Consider the following 21,511-nt stretch of genomic DNA (forward strand, 5'->3'; position numbering starts at 1 on the left):
ATTCCATCCTTCTTTCGTATAAGGAGCACCGGTGAAGAGTAGGGGTTGCAACATGGCCGAATAACTCCTGTTTTGAGCATCTTTTTTACAATCCTTTCTATTTCATCTTTCTGGAGATGTGGATAATGATATGACTGAGCATTTGCTAGAGATTTACTTGGAAGAATCGTTATACAATGATCATGCCTCGGGTAAGAGGTAGGTTGCGCGGTTCGTCAAATATATCTGAAAATTCAGCAAGCAAAGGAAGTAGATTTGGATCTTCAAATTTTGTTGGCTCTCCCTTAGTTTGCTGCTCAAGTTGTACTAAAAAGCCCCTGCATGCTTTATCCAAAACCTTCTCCATTTGTTGTGTGCAAATCATCGTTACGTCGCCCTCACGTTTCCCATGCAGTATCACCTGTTTCTCCTTACTGTAAAATTTTATAAATAGATGCATAAAATTCCAAGAAATATCACCTAATGTCATCAACCATTTAATTCTAAGTATGGCCTCATGATCATCAAGAGGGAGGAGGAAGAAATCTGCAATTATCTCTTGGTCCTGCAACAACAGTTTCACCTGCGGGCACCTATGATTACACTTCAAAATCCATCCGTTAGAGACCTTAACGACAAACCTGCTACAATTCTCAATAGGTAAGTTCATATAGACAGCAATCTTATTGTTTAGGAAGTTATTAGTGCTGCCCGTGTCGATGAGAACAGTGATCGGTTGTTGTTTGAGAAGGCCTCCAACTTTCATCGTTTGTGGTATTGAGTAGCCAACTAGTGTATGTACCGTAATTTTGGTCGGTTGTGGCTCTTCTTCTGCATCTTCTTCTTCATGTTCAAGGCTCTCTTTTGGATGTTCAATGACCTCTTCTTCTATCGGTTCAATCATAAGAAGTCCCCCTTTACTACAGCGATGCTCACGGCTCCACGGCTCGTCACAATGCCAACATAACCCCTTCGCACATCGCTCCCGAAGCTCTTCTCTTGTTAACCTCTTTAGTGTAGGGACTTGGTCAATAATAGGGGGGGCTGAGAGCTTCAATATTACTGGTTGAGGAGCGACCCTAGTCCTCCGAGCTTCATGGTTCAATTGCACCTCTTGATGTTGTGCGAAAGAGATGGCTGCCATAAGCGTATACGGTTGTCGCGCTTTAACTTCTCCTCGGATCTCCGGCTTCAAGCCCTTAATGAAGGTCCTCAATAGCTATTTTTGAGACCAATCACGAGTTTGATTAGATAACCTTTCAAACCTGGTTTGGTACTCTTGAATGGTGGAGGTTTGTTGGATCTTTGCTAGTTGTTCGTCAATATTCTCGTAATCGGTTGGTCTGAAGCGAATCAGCAGTCCTTCTTTGAATTGACGCCATGAAAGGACTCCATAAGTATGTTCAAACCAGTCAAACCACTATATAGCATCCCCTTCAAGATGTATAGCTGCAATTTTCACCATAGATACATCCGCGGTTTTGTGGTACCGAAAATATCGCTCCGCGTGCGAGATCCAACCAATCGGGTCTCCTTCTTCCCATCTAGGGAAGTCCACTCTCATGCATGGATAGTTGGGGTTGGTCATAGAGCCTACCCTCCCTTGGAAGTCATCTCTTCGGGCTTGGTGTGATTGGGCAAAGCTCTCTCCTTGATATGATTTCTTCGGGCTTAGTGGTCGGCCCAATCTGAGTTCGGTAAAGAGCGTCCGAATCTTATCCTCCATTCGCGCCTCCAAGGCTTCGAATTTAGCATTGATTGCCTCCTTAGATGCCATAGTATATGCCTCCAAATCTATGATGTTAAGATCTCTCTTTTGTTGTTAGGTTAAAGGAATGTATAGGTTGAGAGAAGTGGTGGTCAAAAGGGTTGGTGGATCGGTGGATGTAGGCTACGATTTAGGCTTATTTTGTGGTAGTTTTGGGTGCAGTTTGAGGGTGTGGTTTAGTGGAGTTTTAGGGCTGTGGATGAAAGTTTTGGATCTGTGGTAGATGGCAGCAAAGGTTTGATAGAAATCAGTGGAAGTTGCAGCAAGTATGTGCTGTCTTGTAAGAGTAGAATTGTCGTCGAAGAAACAATGGTTTCTCGATGTAATTTCTACCAAAAACTTAAGAGAATCGAGGAGGGAATTGATAGCAAAATCACAGATTATATGACAGCAAGGATGTCTAATTTAATCAAGAGAATTTCAGCAGTATAACAGCAAGAAAATTGGTGTAAGTTGCGATAGCAGAATTATCGTCGAAAAATTTCAGCAGGTTATGATGAAAATTTGCAGCAACACAAAATTATTTTTAGAGATGAATTCCTTAATATATCAATATTAGATGGAAGCCAAGATGATCTATGAAGTGTATAAGAAATTTCATTGAAAAAAGATTGCAAATAGATGGGTTAAGGCAACAATATGCCACTGAAATTTTCTGCAGCACAGATTTTTAAGTATAGCAGATTGGAAGTAAAAGATCAGTGGTTTATATTGAGAATTTTTTGATGAAACCAAAGGGAAATCCACTTTTATGAAGTGTCAAAGCTATCATAAAAATTTCGTAGAGATTTGGATAGAAACAATATAGTATCAAGATCAAACAAACAATGCTATGCGGTTGAAATTTTACAGTGCAGATTTTCAAGTATAGCAGATTAGACGTAAAAGATCAATGGTTTATATTGAGAATTTTTTGAAAAAACCAAAGGGAAATCTGCTGTTAGGAAGTGTCAAAGATGTCATAAAAATTTTATAGAAATTTAGATAGAAAAAGCACAGTAGCAAGATCAAACAGATGGTGCTATGCGGCTGGAATTCTGCAATGTATCTTTCGTCGTAGAGATGAAAACTTTGTGACGAAAGGTTTATGCAGCAATATAGGAACAGTTTTTTTTTTTTTGGATTTTCGAATAAGGATAACTAAATTGCAGTAGCAGTAAGGTAGGAAACCAGAACCTGTTGCAATTCACGGGGAGATCAAAGGATGATCTGCGGTGGTGGAGATGACGGTAGAATTTGACGACGATCTTTTAAGCAATTGTGGGAATTGCTTTGGATGGTTGTGAAGGGTTGATGGATGGCTGTGGAAGGGCAGCGAGACGCCAAGAACGCTGCTCTGATACCAGGTGTTAGAACCCTTGCAGATTCTAAACTTGGGGTTGATCTCTTTAGGGGATCGGCCTCCTTGGAACTCTATAGGGGTTCCTCCCTCCAAGTTGCTGCTCAAAGGCTGCAGAAAAGATTCATCTATTGCCTTGAAAAGAGAAGGAATATATGGCTATTTATAGGGCTTCTAAACCCTAACTCATAATAAAACTCCTACTTAAGACTCTTACTTCTAACCAACTCTTAATAGGACTCCTACTTAAGACTCTTACTTCTAACCAACTCCTAATAGGACTCCTAGTCAAGACTTCTATTCCCTTACAACTCCTAATTCTTCTCTAAGAAAACACCTCCTACATGAATGCCCCTCTCAATTAGGACTCTCCTAGCTAGAGTCCTAACAGAATGTCCCTCTCAATTAGGACTCTCTTAGCTAGAGTCCTAACAGTTTTACATGGATGTCCCTCTCAATTAGGACTCTCCAAGCTAGAGTCCTAACAGTTTGTTGAAGCACGATATGATTGTTGCGGCACAATATCCTGGTTAGTACTTATTAGAGCAACCTGGCTAGAGAGGTTTGTTGGGGCATAAGTTTGTTGAGGCAGAATATCCTTGTTGGCGATCTTTGTTGCAACTTGAGTTTGTTGAGGAAGAATATCCTTGTTGGCGAGATTTGTTTGGGCCTGAGTTCGTTGAGACACAAAGTCCTAGTTGGTACAATGAGTGGATATTGGAATTCCTATTGTGGACAGATCCAATGATATTGGAAGAGATGAAGTTCCTGACTTATGCTTCTCCTGTCCACTAGTACCATGGGAAACATCTATTATGGAAGGCTCCGACATAATAGGAAGAGATAAGATTTTGGATTTGTCCTTCTGTTCGTGGTGCTATCCTTTCAAGTTGTAATGCTCGATAGTCTTCGCTACTATCGGTGCTGTTGAATCTCGGATTTTGATGATGAAGTCAATTGTCATTTGTTGTCTAATCTATGTGTTGAGATAAGTGTGCAGGATTAACTACGATGAAAGATAGACAAGCAGCAGGAGTTGCGCCGGAGTCAAGTTCATGATCACGTTGGGAGTTCGAGAGTTCGACGGAAGTACGGACGGTCGTCGGAGGTTCTGCGAGAACAGATCCGAGAAGTCCAGAAGCTTGCCAAGCGAAGCTCGTCGGAACTCGCCAAGTGGATCGTCGCAAAGTCCAGGAGTTTGCCGGAAGTCCGCAGAAGCATCACCGAGGGTTCATCGGATGATCGACGGAAGTTCGCCGGAAACTCGTCGGAAGAAGCGATTGACGTACCGAAGCAAAGCTGCAGAAATTGTCTTAGATTTAATCGTAGTTAGCACGGTGATTAAGTTAGAAATGGGAGGTGATCCCATTAGCTTAATCCTGGGGCAATTGGGCCCCTGAAGAACTCAAGTTGGGTCGAATGGTTCAACCCATTCGAACCCAAGAAGCTGTGGGAGGTGCAACCGCCCAGGCAGGGAGGTGCCACCGCCCAGGCTAAGTCTCCCAGCGAGACTGGGCGGTGCAACCGCTCCAGCCAGGCGGTGCAACCGCCCAGGCTAAGTCTCCCAGCGAGACTGGGAGGTGCAACCGCTCCAGCTAGGCGGTGCAACCGCCCAGGGCTCAGTCTCCAAGCAAGACTGGGCGGTGCAACCTCCTCTGTCAAGCGGTAGCACCGCCTGAGCTCAAGTTTCGAGCTCTGCCTGGTGATGCAATCACCGAGCTCAGTCTTCGAGCTCTGGAAGAGAAGTACGACCTCTCTGGCCAGGAGATGCACAGCCTAAGCTCAGTCTTCGAGCTCTGGCAGAGAGGTGCAACCACCTCTGGCAGAGAGGTGCAACCACCTCTGGCAGAAAGGGGCGATCACCTCTGATAGAGAAGAGAAACTTCTCTGGTCAGGAGATGCACCGCCTGAGCTCGGTCTTCGAGCTCTGGCAGGAAGGTGCAACCACCCCTGACAGAGAAGGTGGAACCGTCCGAGCTCAGTCTTTGAGCTCTGCCAGGCGGTGCCACCTCTCCAGTCGAGAGGTGCAACCGCCTGAGCTCAGACTTCGAGCTCTGCCAGGCGGTGCCACCTCTCCAGTTGAGAGGTGCAACCGCCTGATCCCGGAATTCCGGGATTTGATCGTTTTGAGCTCGAAATTTGAATTGGGTTGGGGCCTATAAATACCCCACCCATTCAGCACTGAAAAGATACAGACCTACACCGAAATCTTGATCTTTTCTGTGATTCTAAGAGCTCAAAAGTGTTGTAAAGCCTTTAAGTCTCCTCCTTCTGTTCTTCAAGTTTTCAGTTGTAAAGTGAGGAGAGAAAGGTCTGTAAAGGTTGTCTCCTGAGCCTGTCAAAAGGAGAGAAACTGTAAAAGGGCAGTTTGGCCTTCGCCCATTGAAGGAAGGCCCCTAGTTGACGTCGGCAACCTCGTCGGTGGAGGAAGCCAAAAGTGGAGTAGGTCAAGGCTGACCGAACCACTCTAAATCTCTGGTTTGCGTTTATTTTTGAGCACTTTATCATTACTGCAAACCTCCTCCATTACTACTGCTCTCTGCGCTTTCACGAACAAGTTCTAAGTGCTGTTCTTCTGAATCTGCATTCAGACGTAAATTCGTATTTTCATACATTACAGTTTACGTTTACGTTTGATTCTGCAGAACTGTCTTCCGTGCTTTTACGAAAGAGTTTCTTTGCAGTTTACACTTACATTTTGATCCTATTGATAACTGCAAACTGTCCTCTACAATTTTACGAACGAGTTTCAACATTTAGACGTAAATCGGCTTTCCTCTCACAATCATCAGTTCTCAGTTCACGTTTACGTCTTGATTTCAACTGCATACTGCCTTCTGCGAGTATACAAACGAGTTTCAAAGTTTAGACGTAAATCTGCGTCTAGACGTAAAATAGCGTTTAGACGTAAATCTGAGTTTAGACGTAAATCTGCGTTTAGACATAAAACTGCGTTTAGACGTAAATCTGCGTTTAGACGTAAAACTGCATTTAGACGTAAATCTGAGTTTAGACGTAAACTGCGCTTAGACGCAAAACTGCGCTTAGACGCAAACTGTGTTTAGACGCAAACTGCGCTTAGACGCAAACTGTGTTTAGACGCAAACTGCGCTTAGACGCAATCTGCGCTTAGACGCAAACTGCACTTAGATACAAACTGAGAATTAGCTTTTGCATCATAATAGTTTTTATTGAACGAACGCAGCTTTTGGTTTTTAATCGCTGTAAGATTTTCGCTGCACTAATTCACCCCCCCCCCCTCTTAGTGCTCTCGATCCTAACAATTGGTATCAGAGCCCGGTTAACTCTCAAAAGGATTAAAACCCAAGAGAGATGGCTTACGCCGGAAACCAAGAGGGCCATTCTATTACACGTCCACCCATGTTTAATGGGACGGACTACACCTACTGGAAAACCCGAATGAGGATCTTTCTTATTTCTATGGATTTTGAATTATGGAATCTTGTCGAGAATGGTTTTTCAAAGTCTTCTCTTCCAATGATCGATTGGAATGATTTGGAGAAGAAGGCTTTCGCTCTAAATGCAAAGGCTATGAATGCCTTATTTTGTGCACTCGATAAAAACGAGTTTAACCGTGTTTCAACTTGTGAAACTGCATTTGATATTTGGCACACACTCGAAGTGACCCATGAGGGCACAAGTAGAGTAAAAGAGTCAAAAATCAATTTGCTGTTACACTCTTTCGAACTCTTTCGGATGAAACCGAGTGAAACCATTGGCGACATGTTTACCCGTTTCACAGATGTCGTCAACGGTCTAAAAGGACTCGGAAAGAGCTTTTCGGATTTTGAGCTTGTTAATAAGATACTAAGATCCCTTCCTAAGAGTTGGGATCCTAAAGTCACCGCTATTCAAGAGGCAAAAGATCTGCGAAATTTCCCTCTTGAAGAACTAATCGGGTCACTAATGACCTATGAAATGACTTGTAAAACTCATGAAGAGCAAGAAGACATCCTTCCAAAGAACAGGAAGGATATGGCACTCAAAACGTCAGAATGCCACTTGAGAGAAAACTCAAGTGATGAGGACTGTGATGATGACTTGGCACTTCTAACAAGAAAGTTTAAAAAGTTCTTTAAAAGAAACAAGTTTAAGAATGATGCAAAAAATAAACTTGAACCCAAAAAGGACCAAGTGATCTGCTATGAATGCAAAAAACCGGGACACTACAAAAGTGATTGTCCCCAAGTCAAGAAAAGAACAACAAAGAAGAAGGCGCTCCAAGCAACATGGGATGATTCGAGCGCATCTGAGGAAGAGGAGTCCAACACCGAGCAAGTTGCTCATTACGCCTTAATGGCCATCGAAGACGAGGTAACAAATTCAATAGATGCTGATTTATCTTTCGATGAATTATTAAATGCTTTCAATGACTTATTTGACGAATGCAAGAGTATAAGTAGAAAATATAAATTGCTGAAAAAGATGCATGATAGTCTTACTTGTGAGTTTGATAAGTTAAAAGTCGAACATCATGATAGTTTAAATTCATGTATCAAATGTCATGATTTAGAAACTATGCAAAAAGAAAACCTGCTACTCAAGGACACCTTGAAGAAATTCGAGGTTGGTAGCAAGTCATTAAACATGATCCTTGCAAACAAGGGTCACATTCCAAAAAGGAGCGGGATTGGATTTGTGAGAAATCCTCACCAAAATCCAACCACCTTCTTAAAAGGCTCCATCTTACATGTTCAACACCAAACCAAGTGCAACTTTTGTTGCAAATCTGGACACAAGACACATTGTTGTCCATTCAAGAAAATAAGTCCAAACAAATTAATTTGGGTTCCTAAAGGAACCATGATAAACTCTATGCAACATGATAGAAAATGTAGATCTATTTATGAGGCACCCAAAAGCAAATGGGTACCTAAACATCATCCTTTCTTGTAGAAAACTAAACAATCGCAAGCTAGGAGCAAGAAATGGTACCTTGATAGTGGATGCTCAAGGCATATGACCGGAGATCCATCTCAATTCTCTAAGCTCACTAGCATAGACGAAGGATATGTCACCTTCGGAGACAACAACAAGGGTAAAATCATTGGCAAAGGAACCATAGGTAACAAATCCAACCTCTCTATTGAAGATGTTTTACTAGTTGATGGTTTAAAACATAACCTCTTGAGCATTAGTCAATTATGTGATAAAGGATATATTATAAGATTTGAATCTAATGCTTGCATCATTGAAAAACCACACAAAAATATATCTATGATTGCATTAAAACAAAACAACGTATACACTATTGACATCAATGACTTATGTGATGAAATGTGCCTTGCCGTTATGAATGAGGATGCTTGGCTATGGCATAGAAGATTAGGTCATGCTAGCATGAAACTAATCACTCAAGTATCATCTAGAGAACTTGTAAGAGGAATTCCTCATATCAAGTTCATCAAAGATAATGTATGTGATGCTTGCCAATTAGGTAAGCAAATTAAGGGTAGCTTCAAAGCTAAGAATCAAATAAGCACCTCTAGGCCCTTACAATTGATCCATATGGACTTGTTCGGACCAATCTCTACATCGAGTCTAGGAGGTAGCAAATACGCCTTTGTCATTATTGATGACAATAGCAGATATACATGGACCTACTTCTTAAAACAGAAAAATGAATGCTTTAGATATTTTACCAAGTTTTGTAAACTTGTTCAAAATGAAAAGGGATCTATGATTTCGTCAATTAGAAGTGATCATGGTGGAGAATTTCAAAACCATGACTTCCAAGAATTCTGTGAACTCAACGGATATAACCATAATTTCTCTACTCCAAGAAATCCTCAACAAAATGGGGTAGTAGAAAGAAAAAATCGAAATTTACAAGAAATGGCAAGAACAATGTTGAATGAACATAGCCTACCCAAATATTTTTGGGCCGAAGCTGTAAACACTGCATGCTATATTTTAAATAGAGTCCTAGTAAGACCCTTACTCACCAAAACTCCTTATGAGTTATGGAATAACAAAAAACCCAATGTCTCATATTTCAAAGTCTTTGGGTGTAAGTGTTTTATCTTGAATGAAAAGGATAACTTAGGAAAATTCGATGCTAAATCTGATGAAGGAATCTTTCTTGGTTATTCTTCGGTTTCTAAAGCTTTTCGCATCTTCAATAAAAGAACCTTAATTATTGAAGAATCCATCCATGTTGTTTTCAATGAGATTTCAGAAATTAAGAAAAATGATCTTGATGATGATTTTGATTCCTTGAATTTAAACGAAACCCCGTCTCCAACTAGCAACTTGGATGCATCCACTTCCGAAACATCCTTACCCAAGGATTGGAAGTATATAGATGCTCATCCTAAGGAGCTAATCCTAGGAGACACATCAAAGGGGGTTCAAACACGATCTTCTTTTAAAAACTTTTGTGCCAACGCCGCCTTTCTCTCCCAAATTGAACCCAAATGTGTTGATGAAGCCATGAAAGATGATTCATGGATTATCGCAATGCAAGATGAATTAAATCAATTTGAGAGAAATGAGGTGTGGACGCTTGTTCCTAGGCCAAATGACCATTTAGTTATTGGTACTAAATGGGTCTTTAGAAACAAGCAAGATGAAAATGGTATCGTGGTTAGAAACAAGGCTAGATTAGTGGCCAAAGGTTTCAACCAAGAAGAAGGTATCGATTACGAAGAAACCTTCGCACCTGTGGCTCGATTGGAAGCCATAAGGATGCTCCTTGCCTACGCCAGTTGCAATAATTTTAAGTTATTTCAAATGGATGTTAAAAGCGCTTTTCTAAATGGTTTCATTTCCGAAGAAGTTTATGTTGAACAACCCCCTGGATTTGAAAATAATGGCTACCCTAATCATGTGTTTAGACTAACTAAAGCTCTCTATGGTTTAAAACAAGCCCCAAGGGCTTGGTATGAGAGACTTAGTTCTTTTCTCATTGAAAATAATTTCATAAAAGGCAAGGTTGATACTACATTGTTTATCAAGAATTTTGAAAATAATTTTCTCATTGTTCAGATTTATGTTGATGATATCATCTTTGGCTCTACAAATGAATCTCTTTGTGAATCGTTTGGTAAAACAATGAGTCTTGAATTCGAAATGAGCTTAATGGGAGAATTAACATTCTTCTTAGGTTTACAAATCAAATAACTAAGCAATGGCATCTTTATTAGTCAAACTAAATATGCCATGAATTTATTAAAAAGGTTTAACATGAACAACTCAAAGGCCAGTAACACTCCTATGAGCACCTCCACTAAATTAGAAATTGATGAAAGTGGAGAAAGCTTTGATCAAAAAACTTATAGGGGTATGATAGGAAGTTTACTTTACCTCACTGCAACCAGACCAGACATCATGTTCAGTGTAGGACTTTGTGCTAGATTTCAATCAAACCCTAAGATGTCTCATCTCAAAGCAGTTAAAAGAATATTTAGATATCTTAATGGTACCACAAATCTAGGATTATGGTACCCAAAATCAGAAAATTTTGAGTTAATTGCTTATGCTGATGCTGACTTTGCTGGGTGTAGATTAGATAGAAAAAGCACATCAGGATCATGTCAATTTTTAGGACATGCCCTTGTTTCCTGGTCATCAAAGAAACAAAACTCAGTTGCACTATCAACAACCGAAGCTGAATATATTGCAGCAAGTGCATGCTGTGCACAAGTTGTATGGATGAAAAATACCTTAGAAGATTATAAAGTTCATCTCAAAAATATTCCAATTAAATGTGATAACACAAGTGCAATATGCTTAACGAAAAATCCTATACAACACTCAAGAACAAAACATATTGATATTAGACATCACTTTATACGAGATCATGTCACCAATCATGACGTAACCATAGAATTCATTGATACTAAACATCAACTAGCTGACATTTTTACAAAACCTCTAAGTGAAGAACAATTTGATTTCATTAGAAGAGAGTTAGGAATGCTCATGTGTCCGAATAAATAAACTTGTTAGAATTATTTTTCGGACTATATTGAATGATCAGATCACATGAATGCCATTTTCTATGATTATATCTGTAACAAAATCTTGTCCAAATGCATCTTAGTTGTTCGAAAAATGAGTATGTCATTCTGTAATATCTTTACGGGTAAACTGAATTATAACAAAAGGGGGAAGAAGTTTTCAAAGCAATCTATGTAAAATCCCTCTATAAGCTTTCGTCTAAATTGGTCTTCCTTGTATAACAATGCTTTTTGTTGATGACAAAGGGGGAGAAATATATGAATTGATAAACACTGTGATTAGAAATACCTTGAGTGATGCTATAAATAATGTTTGCACAATGCTATCCTTGCATCACCAAGAGATATATGAAACATGTGCTATAGTTTGCATTATGTCTTGAGTTGATATCCTATTTTGTGAAGTAAATGCAAACTTGCTAGAATGATAATATGTGTGCATCATGTAATAGTCCTTCGAGCTTTAAATGATAATGTTCAATTACATGATGAATAGTCACAAACACTATCATACAAACTTGATGATGAATGTCAAGCTTTGACATCATCCTTGAAGAGATACATCATGATAGGTATCATGATGGGAGTATTGATAAGTTTAACTGATCTAACTTATCAATACGTCACTTGAATTCTTAGGTCTTGAATTCAAGGTTGACTTATCTCAACTATGGCATATAGACAGGGGGAGTTAAGGATAACTCCATTATCAATTGATTGTCATCATCAAAAAGGGGGAGATTGTTGAATCTCGGATTTTGATGATGAAGTCAATTGTCATTTGTTGTCTAATCTATGTGTTGAGATAAGTGTGCAGGATTAACTACGATGAAAGATAGACAAGCAGTAGGAGTTGCGCCGGAGTCAAGTTCATGATCACGTTGGGAGTTCAAGAGTTCGACGGAAGTACGGACGGTCGTCGGAGGTTCTGCGAGAACAGATCCGAGAAGTCCAGAAGCTTGCCAAGCGAAGCTCGTCGGAACTCGCCAAGTGGATCGTCGCAAAGTCCAGGAGTTTGCCGGAAGTCCGCAGAAGCATCACCGAGGGTTCATCGGATGATCGACGGAAGTTCGCCGGAAACTCGCCGGAAGAAGCGATTGACGTACCGAAGCAAAGCTGCAGAAATTGTCTTAGATTTAATCGTAGTTAGCACGGTGATTAAGTTAGAAATGGGAGGTGATCCCATTAGCTTAATCCTGGGGCAATTGGGCCCCTGAAGAACTCAAGTTGGGTCGAATGGTTCAACCCATTCGAACCCAAGAAGCTGTGGGAGGTGCAACCGCCCAGGCAGGGAGGTGCCACCGCCCAGGCTAAGTCTCCCAGCGAGACTGGGCGGTGCAACCGCTCCAGCCAGGCGGTGCAACCGCCCAGGCTAAGTCTCCCAGCGAGACTGGGAGGTGCAACCGCTCCAGCTAGGCGGTGCAACCGCCCAGGGCTCAGTCTCCAAGCAAGACTGGGCAGTGCAACCTCCTCTGTCAAGCGGTAGCACCGCCTGAGCTCAAGTTTCGAGCTCTACCTGGTGATGCAATCACCGAGCTCAGTCTTCGAGCTCTGGAAGAGAAGTACGACCTCTCTGGCCAGGAGATGCACAGCCTAAGCTCAGTCTTCGAGCTCTGGCAGAGAGGTGCAACCACCTCTGGCAGAGAGGTGCAACCACCTCTGGCAGAAAGGGGCGATCACCTCTGACAGAGAAGAGAAACTTCTCTGGTCAGGAGATGCACCGCCTGAGCTCGGTCTTCGAGCTCTGGCAGGAAGGTGCAACCACCCCTGACAGAGAAGGTGGAACCGTCCGAGCTCAGTCTTCGAGCTCTGCCAGGCGGTGCCACCTCTCCAGTCGAGAGGTGCAACCGCCTGAGCTCAGACTTCGAGCTCTGCCAGGCGGTGCCACCTCTCCAGTTGAGAGGTGCAACCGCCTGATCCCGGAATTCCGGGATTTGATCGTTTTGAGCTCGAAATTTGAATTGGGTTGGGGCCTATAAATACCCCACCCATTCAGCACTGAAAAGATACAGACCTACACCGAAATCTTGATCTTTTCTGTGATTCTAAGAGCTCAAAAGTGTTGTAAAGCCTTTAAGTCTCCTCCTTCTGTTCTTCAAGTTTTCAGTTGTAAAGTGAGGAGAGAAAGGTCTGTAAAGGTTGTCTCCTGAGCCTGTCAAAAGGAGAGAAACTGTAAAAGGGCAGTTTGGCCTTCGCCCATTGAAGGAAGGCCCCTAGTTGACGTCAGCAACCTCGTCGGTGGAGGAAGCCAAAAGTGGAGTAGGTCAAGGCTGACCGAACCACTCTAAATCTCTGGTTTGCGTTTATTTTTGAGCACTTTATCATTACTGCAAACCTCCTCCATTACTACTGCTCTCTGCGCTTTCACGAACAAGTTCTAAGTGCTGTTCTTCCGAATCTGCATTCAGACGTAAATTCGTATTTTCATACATTACAGTTTACGTTTACGTTTGATTCTGCAGAACTGTCTTCCGTGCTTTTACGAAAGAGTTTCTTTGCAGTTTACACTTACATTTTGATCCTATTGATAACTGCAAACTGTCCTCTACAATTTTACGAACGAGTTTCAACATTTAGACGTAAATCGGCTTTCCTCTCACAATCATCAGTTCTCAGTTCACGTTTACGTCTTGATTTCAACTGCATACTGCCTTCTGCGAGTATACAAACGAGTTTCAAAGTTTAGACGTAAATCTGCGTCTAGACGTAAAATAGCGTTTAGACGTAAATATGAGTTTAGACGTAAATCTGCGTTTAGACGTAAAACTGCGTTTAGACGTAAATCTGCGTTTAGACGTAAAACTGCATTTAGACGTAAATCTGAGTTTAGACGTAAACTGCGCTTAGACGTAAAACTGCGCTTAGACGCAAACTGTGTTTAGACGCAAACTGCGCTTAGACGCAAACTGTGTTTAGACGCAAACTGCGCTTAGACGCAATCTGCGCTTAGACGCAAACTGCACTTAGATACAAACTGAGAATTAGCTTTTGCATCATAATAGTTTTTATTGAACGAACGCAGCTTTTGGTTTTTAATCGCTGTAAGATTTCCGCTGCACTAATTCACCCCCCCCCTCTTAGTGCTCTCGATCCTAACAGGTGCTACTACTATTGGAGGAGACTCGCCTTGTTGCTGAAGCACTTGACGTGGTCGATAGACCTTAGTGATCGATTTCGGTGTTTACTAACAAGCTCCATTTGCATGACCAAAAGATAAGAAACGCTGACATCGTTGTGGCTTCCAGGAATATAAGACATGCACCTTTCGAGTGTTCCCATCAAGATCACGATAGAAAACCTCATTAGGGAGATCTTCGTCGGAAGAAACCAGTACACATGCTCGTGCAAATGCTAATCTCGTCTGAGTTGCTGTTCCTTTGTCGATGTTGAGTGGCTGTCCTAGAGTGCTACATAACTTTGCAATAAAACGTCGACTCCAAAGATGTAGAGGAAGGCATTAAAAGGATACCCATATGAAATAGATTGCAGGCTATCTAACTCCAAACGGACATAAGGAGACCAGCATCGTAGAATCATTGGATGGCCGCGAATAGTCCATAATCCTTCGATGACCCGTTGCAAATCTTCTTTAGAGTATAGCTTGCAAACAAAGAATCCGTTCTCCAGCATATGAAGATCAAATGATGATATTCCCCATCGAGTTTTGATAAATGAGGATAGTGGGAAATAAGATGTTTTGAGACCTACCACATAGCCAACAATCGCCATAGACCATGTCTCAATCAACTCTGCTAAATTAGCAGTCTCGTATACAGCAATCTTCTTATCAGCCTGAACTTCTGGAGTAAAGAATTCCAAGCTTAGATCCAGACTTCCAACCGGAGCCTTGAAGAGGCTAGTCTAAGGCCGAGGGTTACTGGAAATGAGAGCAGGCTGTCGCGATCTAGAGCGCGACCTGCTTCGATGTTGCTTTGTCAAAGGAGTTTCTCTCTGGAGAGGATATGGTGGAGGAGCAACTTGAGAGGTAAGGGTAGGGAGTCTTGCCATCGTATCTACCCTCCCACCACCGTCGCCAGCCCCAGGAGCCATCGCTGTCATGTTTGATCCCTTCTCTAGTCACTGCTATAGTACCATCGCCCTTGGAAACAACCGATGCTGCAGTAGATCAGATCACTGCTACAGTACCATCGACCTAGGGAGATCTGGTTGCCGCTACAGTACCGTCGCCCTTGGGGGGAAAGTCGACGCTATAGGAGTCAGATCGCCCTAGGGAGATCTGGTCGCTGCTACAGTACTGTCGCCCTTGGGAAATAGCCGACGCTGCAGGAGATTAGATCACCACTATAGTGCCGTCGCTCTAGGGAGATCTAGTTGCTGCTACAGTACAATCGCCTTGGGAAACAGTCGATGCTGTAGGAGATCAGATCATCGCTATAGTCCATCGCCCTAAGGAGATCTGGTCGCTGCTACAATATCGTCGCCGCTACAGTGCCGTCGCCCTAGCCATCGTCCCTCTTGTTTTTTAGTGTAGATCTTTACGATCCCGCCAAAAAATTCTTCCCTTCTAGCTTTCACTAAGGATGAGAATGTCTTAACATCCATATATAAATATTATCTAAACGTCTCGATACATGTTCCATCATTTCCTTTTATTTGTATCTATTTTCATTTTTTTCAACTAAATACAACCAATGTTTTAACATTATTTTACTAATTTTTTAACCACAAATCTTAACCATGATATCATATTAAAATTAATGAATCCATCAATCCAAGTAAAGTTAATCAAAATTAATATATATCATATTAGAGACCAATTCAAATAAAAATCTTAATTTTTTTTGTTATAGACCAAACCTAATATATATAATTAGGCTCTTTAAATTTTTAATAATATGATATTAAATTTTTAATAATATATTCTTTATCTCTTTTTGATTGCATGATGCATAAATTTTTGGATGGACCAAATTTATTATATTCTCCAAAGACCATTGGATCGTAATCCAAGAAATAACACAAGAATTTTTAGAGCTGCGCATCTATCTTATGGTGCATGAAAAAACGAGAGATCTTAATCACCCAAAAATTTCCCAACTTTAAGAAGCCCCACATAAGGTAGAGATACGTTAGATAGTATTGATGTAGTTAGTCCTTCGTTCATGTCTTCAAACTTTTAGAAGACATGAACCAAAGCTAATCAGAAAAATAAAGGTTTGTAATATATATATATATATATATACTTAGTCATCCTCAAGTCGTACATCTACAATAGGTGGTAGCTCATCTACACTCTCTTGAATAAAGTGTTTTGGTATTCTGGCCTCTAATATTTTTTTGGTAAGTAAAAGTAAATTGATTGTTGTAAAGTTTCTACAAATAGCTTTATCTATACAAGTCATAGACAAAGCAAAGTAACTCGAGTGCACATGCAGTAGTTATGACTACACATGTTGTAGACTATAACTCCTAACTGGCCTCTAATGTTACAAATTTTCTATTACATAAAAGCTTTATCTGTGTTTCCTGCTTGCTCTTTATTGTAGAGTTTTGTTTGCATTACATAAAATTTCATAAATTTTACAAAGGTTCGCTAAAATTTGTATTTTATTATGATTTTTAATAATATTTTGTTGCCTTTATTAAAAATATCAACATAAAATAAAAAGAAAACTACCGATGTAGAGTTTGAATTTCTTGGGAGAGAGAAATTTTTAAAACAAAAATAAAAATCAAAGATCAATAATCAAAAGAATATACCAAAAAAATAATGCAAATTTAACATGGTTTGATATTCTTATTGTACTTCTATAGAGAAAATCAAATTCTTCTCTATATAAATTATAAGACCAGTTATCTCGCATCAAGTATAATATCTTTTTATATCTTCCAACATATATCTAAAAAATTTATACATTTTTTCTTATCCTTTTTAGATATACTAGAGTGAAATCTTGGAGGATCAAAAGTATTTTCTTATATCTCTACCAAAGCTAACAATATATAAGGTATCTATAACATAAGTAAACCCTGATGTTTCCTTCATTCACATGGAGTCTTTCCATAATGGTATTTCTTACTCTCTTAGGACACATGGCTCCAATAATCTTGATGTATGAGCATGGTTTAAGCTTTATATTGAAAGTGAATCTTAATTTTCAATTATGATGAAATAAGTAGAGAAGTCCAGCAAAAATATTATCAAAAAAAGAATTACCTAGCTTCGTCTATAACTTGTATAGACAAAGCTATTTGTAGAAACTTTACACAAAATCAATTTACTTTTATTTATCAAAAAAAAAGAGAAGTCCAGTTATTAGACAAAAAGTAAAAGAAAAAAAGGCAAATAAAGAAAATACTAAGTATCAAAGTTGTAGTTAATTTTTTGTAGCTTGGAATACAGAAGATTGCTTAGCGTAATGGTATGACACACAAAACCAAAAGATTGAATGAAAGATTACTAGGAAATAATTAGAGAAGAAAATTTATAATGTTGAATAAGTCCCATTTCTCTGGGATTCATAAGCTTGTTTTATAGGGGAGCTCTGGTTAATTATTCACATATTTATTCTTGTAATGATCTCAAACTTCACAACTTAAACATCCATAGAATTCAAAGATGCTGCGAAAGGGATTAGCAGAAGAAATAAATGTGATAATTATCACAAAGATCTACAAAAAAGTAAAATAAAATTCAACGTCAGAATCAGAATCTGCTCCGTTGGCTGCTGCTTTCAAGAGAATGGGTACGCTGCGGCCGTAATCCAATGTTTGTATTCACTGTCTGCAACTTTTAATCGAATAATGCTGCACTTACTCTAATTTTAGGGAATTTGAGCAGCTTGTTGACGGCACATAAAGCAACGGGGTATCGCCAAAAGCATGAAAATGACAAGCCCATTTTACATGAATTCTGAGATAGTGACATGCAGCATCCGGATAAGCCCACTCTACTTTTGGCTTTCTCCAGTATGAACATGTCTTTTTCTTGTGATGGAATGGAAGGCTTCTCTCTCTCTCTCTCTCTCTCTCTCTCTCTTAAATCCTTTTGTGCGTGAGCACAAATCACAAACTTCAAGGAAGAGTAACTTGTTCAGATAGTCATTTGGGGCAATCAAATTCTATTAGAGTAGAGTTAGCTGATATCTAAATCGGTGCAATTCTAGGTTTAAGAGGGGATAAAGAACACTTGGTGATGTCTCAGATCGTTCATTCCAATCCTCTAAATATAGATAACTAAAGAAAATTATTAGGGATAGTCAGAATCTTAATCTGAAATATATGTTGAAGCGATCTAATTTAGTCTGAAAAAAGCTTGCAGATGTAACATATATACATCCCAGAGAACGTAGATGGTAAACTTATTCAATTATCAAAACCATATCAAGGTGATATATCACACGATAACATTGTTTGGTTGCCCAATTATATATCTCATGCATCAGTCAGCGTTGACACAAATGTCAAGAATATAACCCATATAATTACCGAGTTTTAGTATAATCTAAGTATGTCCATGATTTACAATAGTGATAAAACAAATACGTCTAAACCATCACAACCAAATAAATCTTACTGATGCTAAACTAGTAGTTTCATATCCTAACAGAAGACAAAATTAACCGTGTTATGCTAATTAAAGGAAGACGTGAAATCTTTATCTTTACAATTGAATCAAGTCAAGGACAATATAGCATCGGATATTTACCTTCTCTATTCCTCATGATTTATTAGAACAAGCATATAATACAATTTATTATAAATTTATTAACAATATATTTTTTAGAACAAGCATATAATATCTTGTAATAAAAAGGACTAATGTACCATGCGATCGTCAATGTGACTAACTAATTGGATTCACTTATACTAGTATGATTACACATCCAATTTCAACGTGAATGAATCTGGGAGTATTCCCATTATTATCGGGAACCACAGTAATGTCCTACCCAAACGATTTATGGAATTTTCCTAGCACTCTAAATAAACCTCAATATGCATACTGTAGGAAGTATATGCAACTATGCATAATAAAATTAGTGAACCTACAATATTATGCTATTATATGATATTTAGACTAAAAGTCTCTCATCTGCTCATCGAGTTGGTGAAAGTTAGGTCTAATTAATTCGACAATTAACCATTTAGAATGTGTAGCATTTGTATTTATTCATATGCTTGCATACATACAAACGTATGAAATTTCGAAAAGTATTGATTTGGGTCAGCGAAATGACCGAATAGTCAAAATATACGTTCGCCGAGATCTTCGAGAGTGACATAAATCCGTGAATCGATTCTCTTCCGATCATATCTAGTTTTCTCACACTAGTTTGTGCATGCATGCATGGTAATGACATCCTTTTGGGATTTTGATGCTCTTCTCCACCACACGTGCTGTTGCCCACCATAAGGTATCCATCACTACTCCACGTGACCCTCCCTCCTCCTTGTCTGCCCGCCCATATCTCCTTTCAAATCATCTCATCCCGTTGTCTCGTATCTACTTCCTCTTCCTGCTCTCCATCAACTGAGGCCACCCAGTTCTTTTGCGGAGGTACGTATGTGTTCTACACAAGGAATTGATAAGGAAGGTGCAACTGTTTGTAGCTTATTGTTCTACACAGTGAAAATGACGGATGCTATCAAACTCAAGTCTGCTCTCAGATGGATAATGTTGAATGATGAATCACTTCCTTAATCTTTGATTTATGATAACCTTGTTTCCAATTAGGGCCTTCTTCGGTGCGTAATTTCTGTGTAAAGAAAGCATGCCATTGTCTAAACCTAAGACTTCATTTTGTATGATAAATATGTATATACAAGATGCATTTGGAATTGGCATCGAAGGGCACAATAAAAATGTATGTAATGGAATATATTAGACCTTTCATATATGTTTCATTAGTTTGTTCTAAATGTGCATGGAACAACGTAACAATATACATTTAAACATAGGACACAACTAATCTAAATGTGCATGGAACAACGGAACAAGATACATTTAAATATAAGACACAAGAAGAATCACTCTTCCACTGTATACGTATCACATCACCCACCGCACCTTACAATAGACGATAACTCGTGACGATCAGAAACCGGAAAGAAAGGAGGGAACTCCACACTATCCAAAGCAGCACAGATACGTTTGTAGCTATTGGCTGGAGGACGAACTCGATCTCTACTTAGCCATGTCGACAACCTTAAACGCCTCGCGGTTCTTGACGACGATGTCGTACATGTGCATGGACTTGAAGCGGCTGAACTCCTTGGGGAGGGAGATGAGGTCGATGGAGGAGCGCTTGTGGAACTGGAGGAGATCAGGTTCCTCGTAGTAGCGCTCCCATCCCAGGCCGATGAGCTTGCGCTCCAGCGAGGCGTAGGAGGTGATCACCTCGTTGGTGGGCGTGTGGAGAAGCACCTTGCGGCGGACCGTCGACTGCTGCTCGTTTGCAGGGTTCTCGATGAGCCGGACCACTCCATTCCTGAACACCCAAACACCGGCCATCTATATGCTATGTCGGAGAGATAGAGAGAGAGAAAGAGAGAGAGAGAGAGAGGTGATGCTGCTGCAGCTGGTTGTGTCGGAGAGGATGCTAATGAGGGTTATTTATAGATGGAGTTTGGATCATGCTAAGCAGGGAGGCCGAAAACATAAGAATCATGTGATATGTTATACAAAGCCGTGGGTCTACTGGGGGGACTGAGGATGCAAAGATATATGCTGGCATCAAACTGTCCTGCTGCAACTTAAGCTTCAGAAAAGGAATTATGAGTCAGTTATTCTAAGGTGTTTGATAGATCGAACCTACCATTGAAGAAAGAATTACTTCATATAAATTAACTGGAACGAGCTTGATTACGAGTAATATAGCTTCTTTACATGTTATTTCGCAAACTATAATTCTTTTTATATACCTTTTTGTTTTCTCTTTCAATCCTAAAGTTTTATAAAATCCTGTCCTGAACTCAGCCAAATTAAAATGTTTCCTCTTATTTTTATTAATTTATATTTAACTGTAGAAATTATGTATAGGTTCTTGCAAATTTGATTTAATATTAATTTCCACTATAAAATTATTAATCGGACCTTAAAAAAAAAAAAGACACTAAAGGATGAAAATTTTGCAAATGTTGGTATATAGCAACAAGACATAATATCCTATCTATTTCGGATTAATCAGAGTATTCTTTTTCGATCATTGAGATTTGGATTGGACGATGTTCATAATTAAACTAAGAGAGTCGAATAACATTATTTTGGTTTTAGTAAAATTTTGTTAGTTCTCCTATTACAAAAGATTAAATGAGCTTACTATTTAGAGTCCTAGAGAATCCTATTACCGTTCATAACTCCTTAAAAAAAAATTAACATAATATTTTATTATTTATAATTCCTCTAATTCTGATTCTATCTTTTTCACTTTTTCTTTCTCCTTTCTCACATCTTAGGGATTGATGCTTGCGCAGCCTCGT

The 21,511-nt window shown here is 39.7% G+C and overlaps 1 protein-coding gene across 1 annotated transcript; it reads right to left on the reverse strand.

The window, feature by feature from the left end:
- Window positions 1-19,895: 19,895 nt before the first annotated feature.
- Window positions 19,896-20,594, reverse strand: LOC103968697 (flowering-promoting factor 1-like protein 2). Its single transcript, XM_009382003.3, has one exon. It carries the CDS (start codon window positions 20,541-20,543, stop codon window positions 20,217-20,219), a length of 327 nt encoding a protein of 108 aa, XP_009380278.1. The 5' UTR covers window positions 20,544-20,594; the 3' UTR covers window positions 19,896-20,216.
- Window positions 20,595-21,511: the final 917 nt, after the last annotated feature.

This window comes from Musa acuminata, chromosome BXJ3-2 (assembly GCF_036884655.1).
Source record: "Musa acuminata AAA Group cultivar baxijiao chromosome BXJ3-2, Cavendish_Baxijiao_AAA, whole genome shotgun sequence".
In the NCBI taxonomy this organism is placed as follows: domain Eukaryota; kingdom Viridiplantae; phylum Streptophyta; class Magnoliopsida; order Zingiberales; family Musaceae; genus Musa; species Musa acuminata.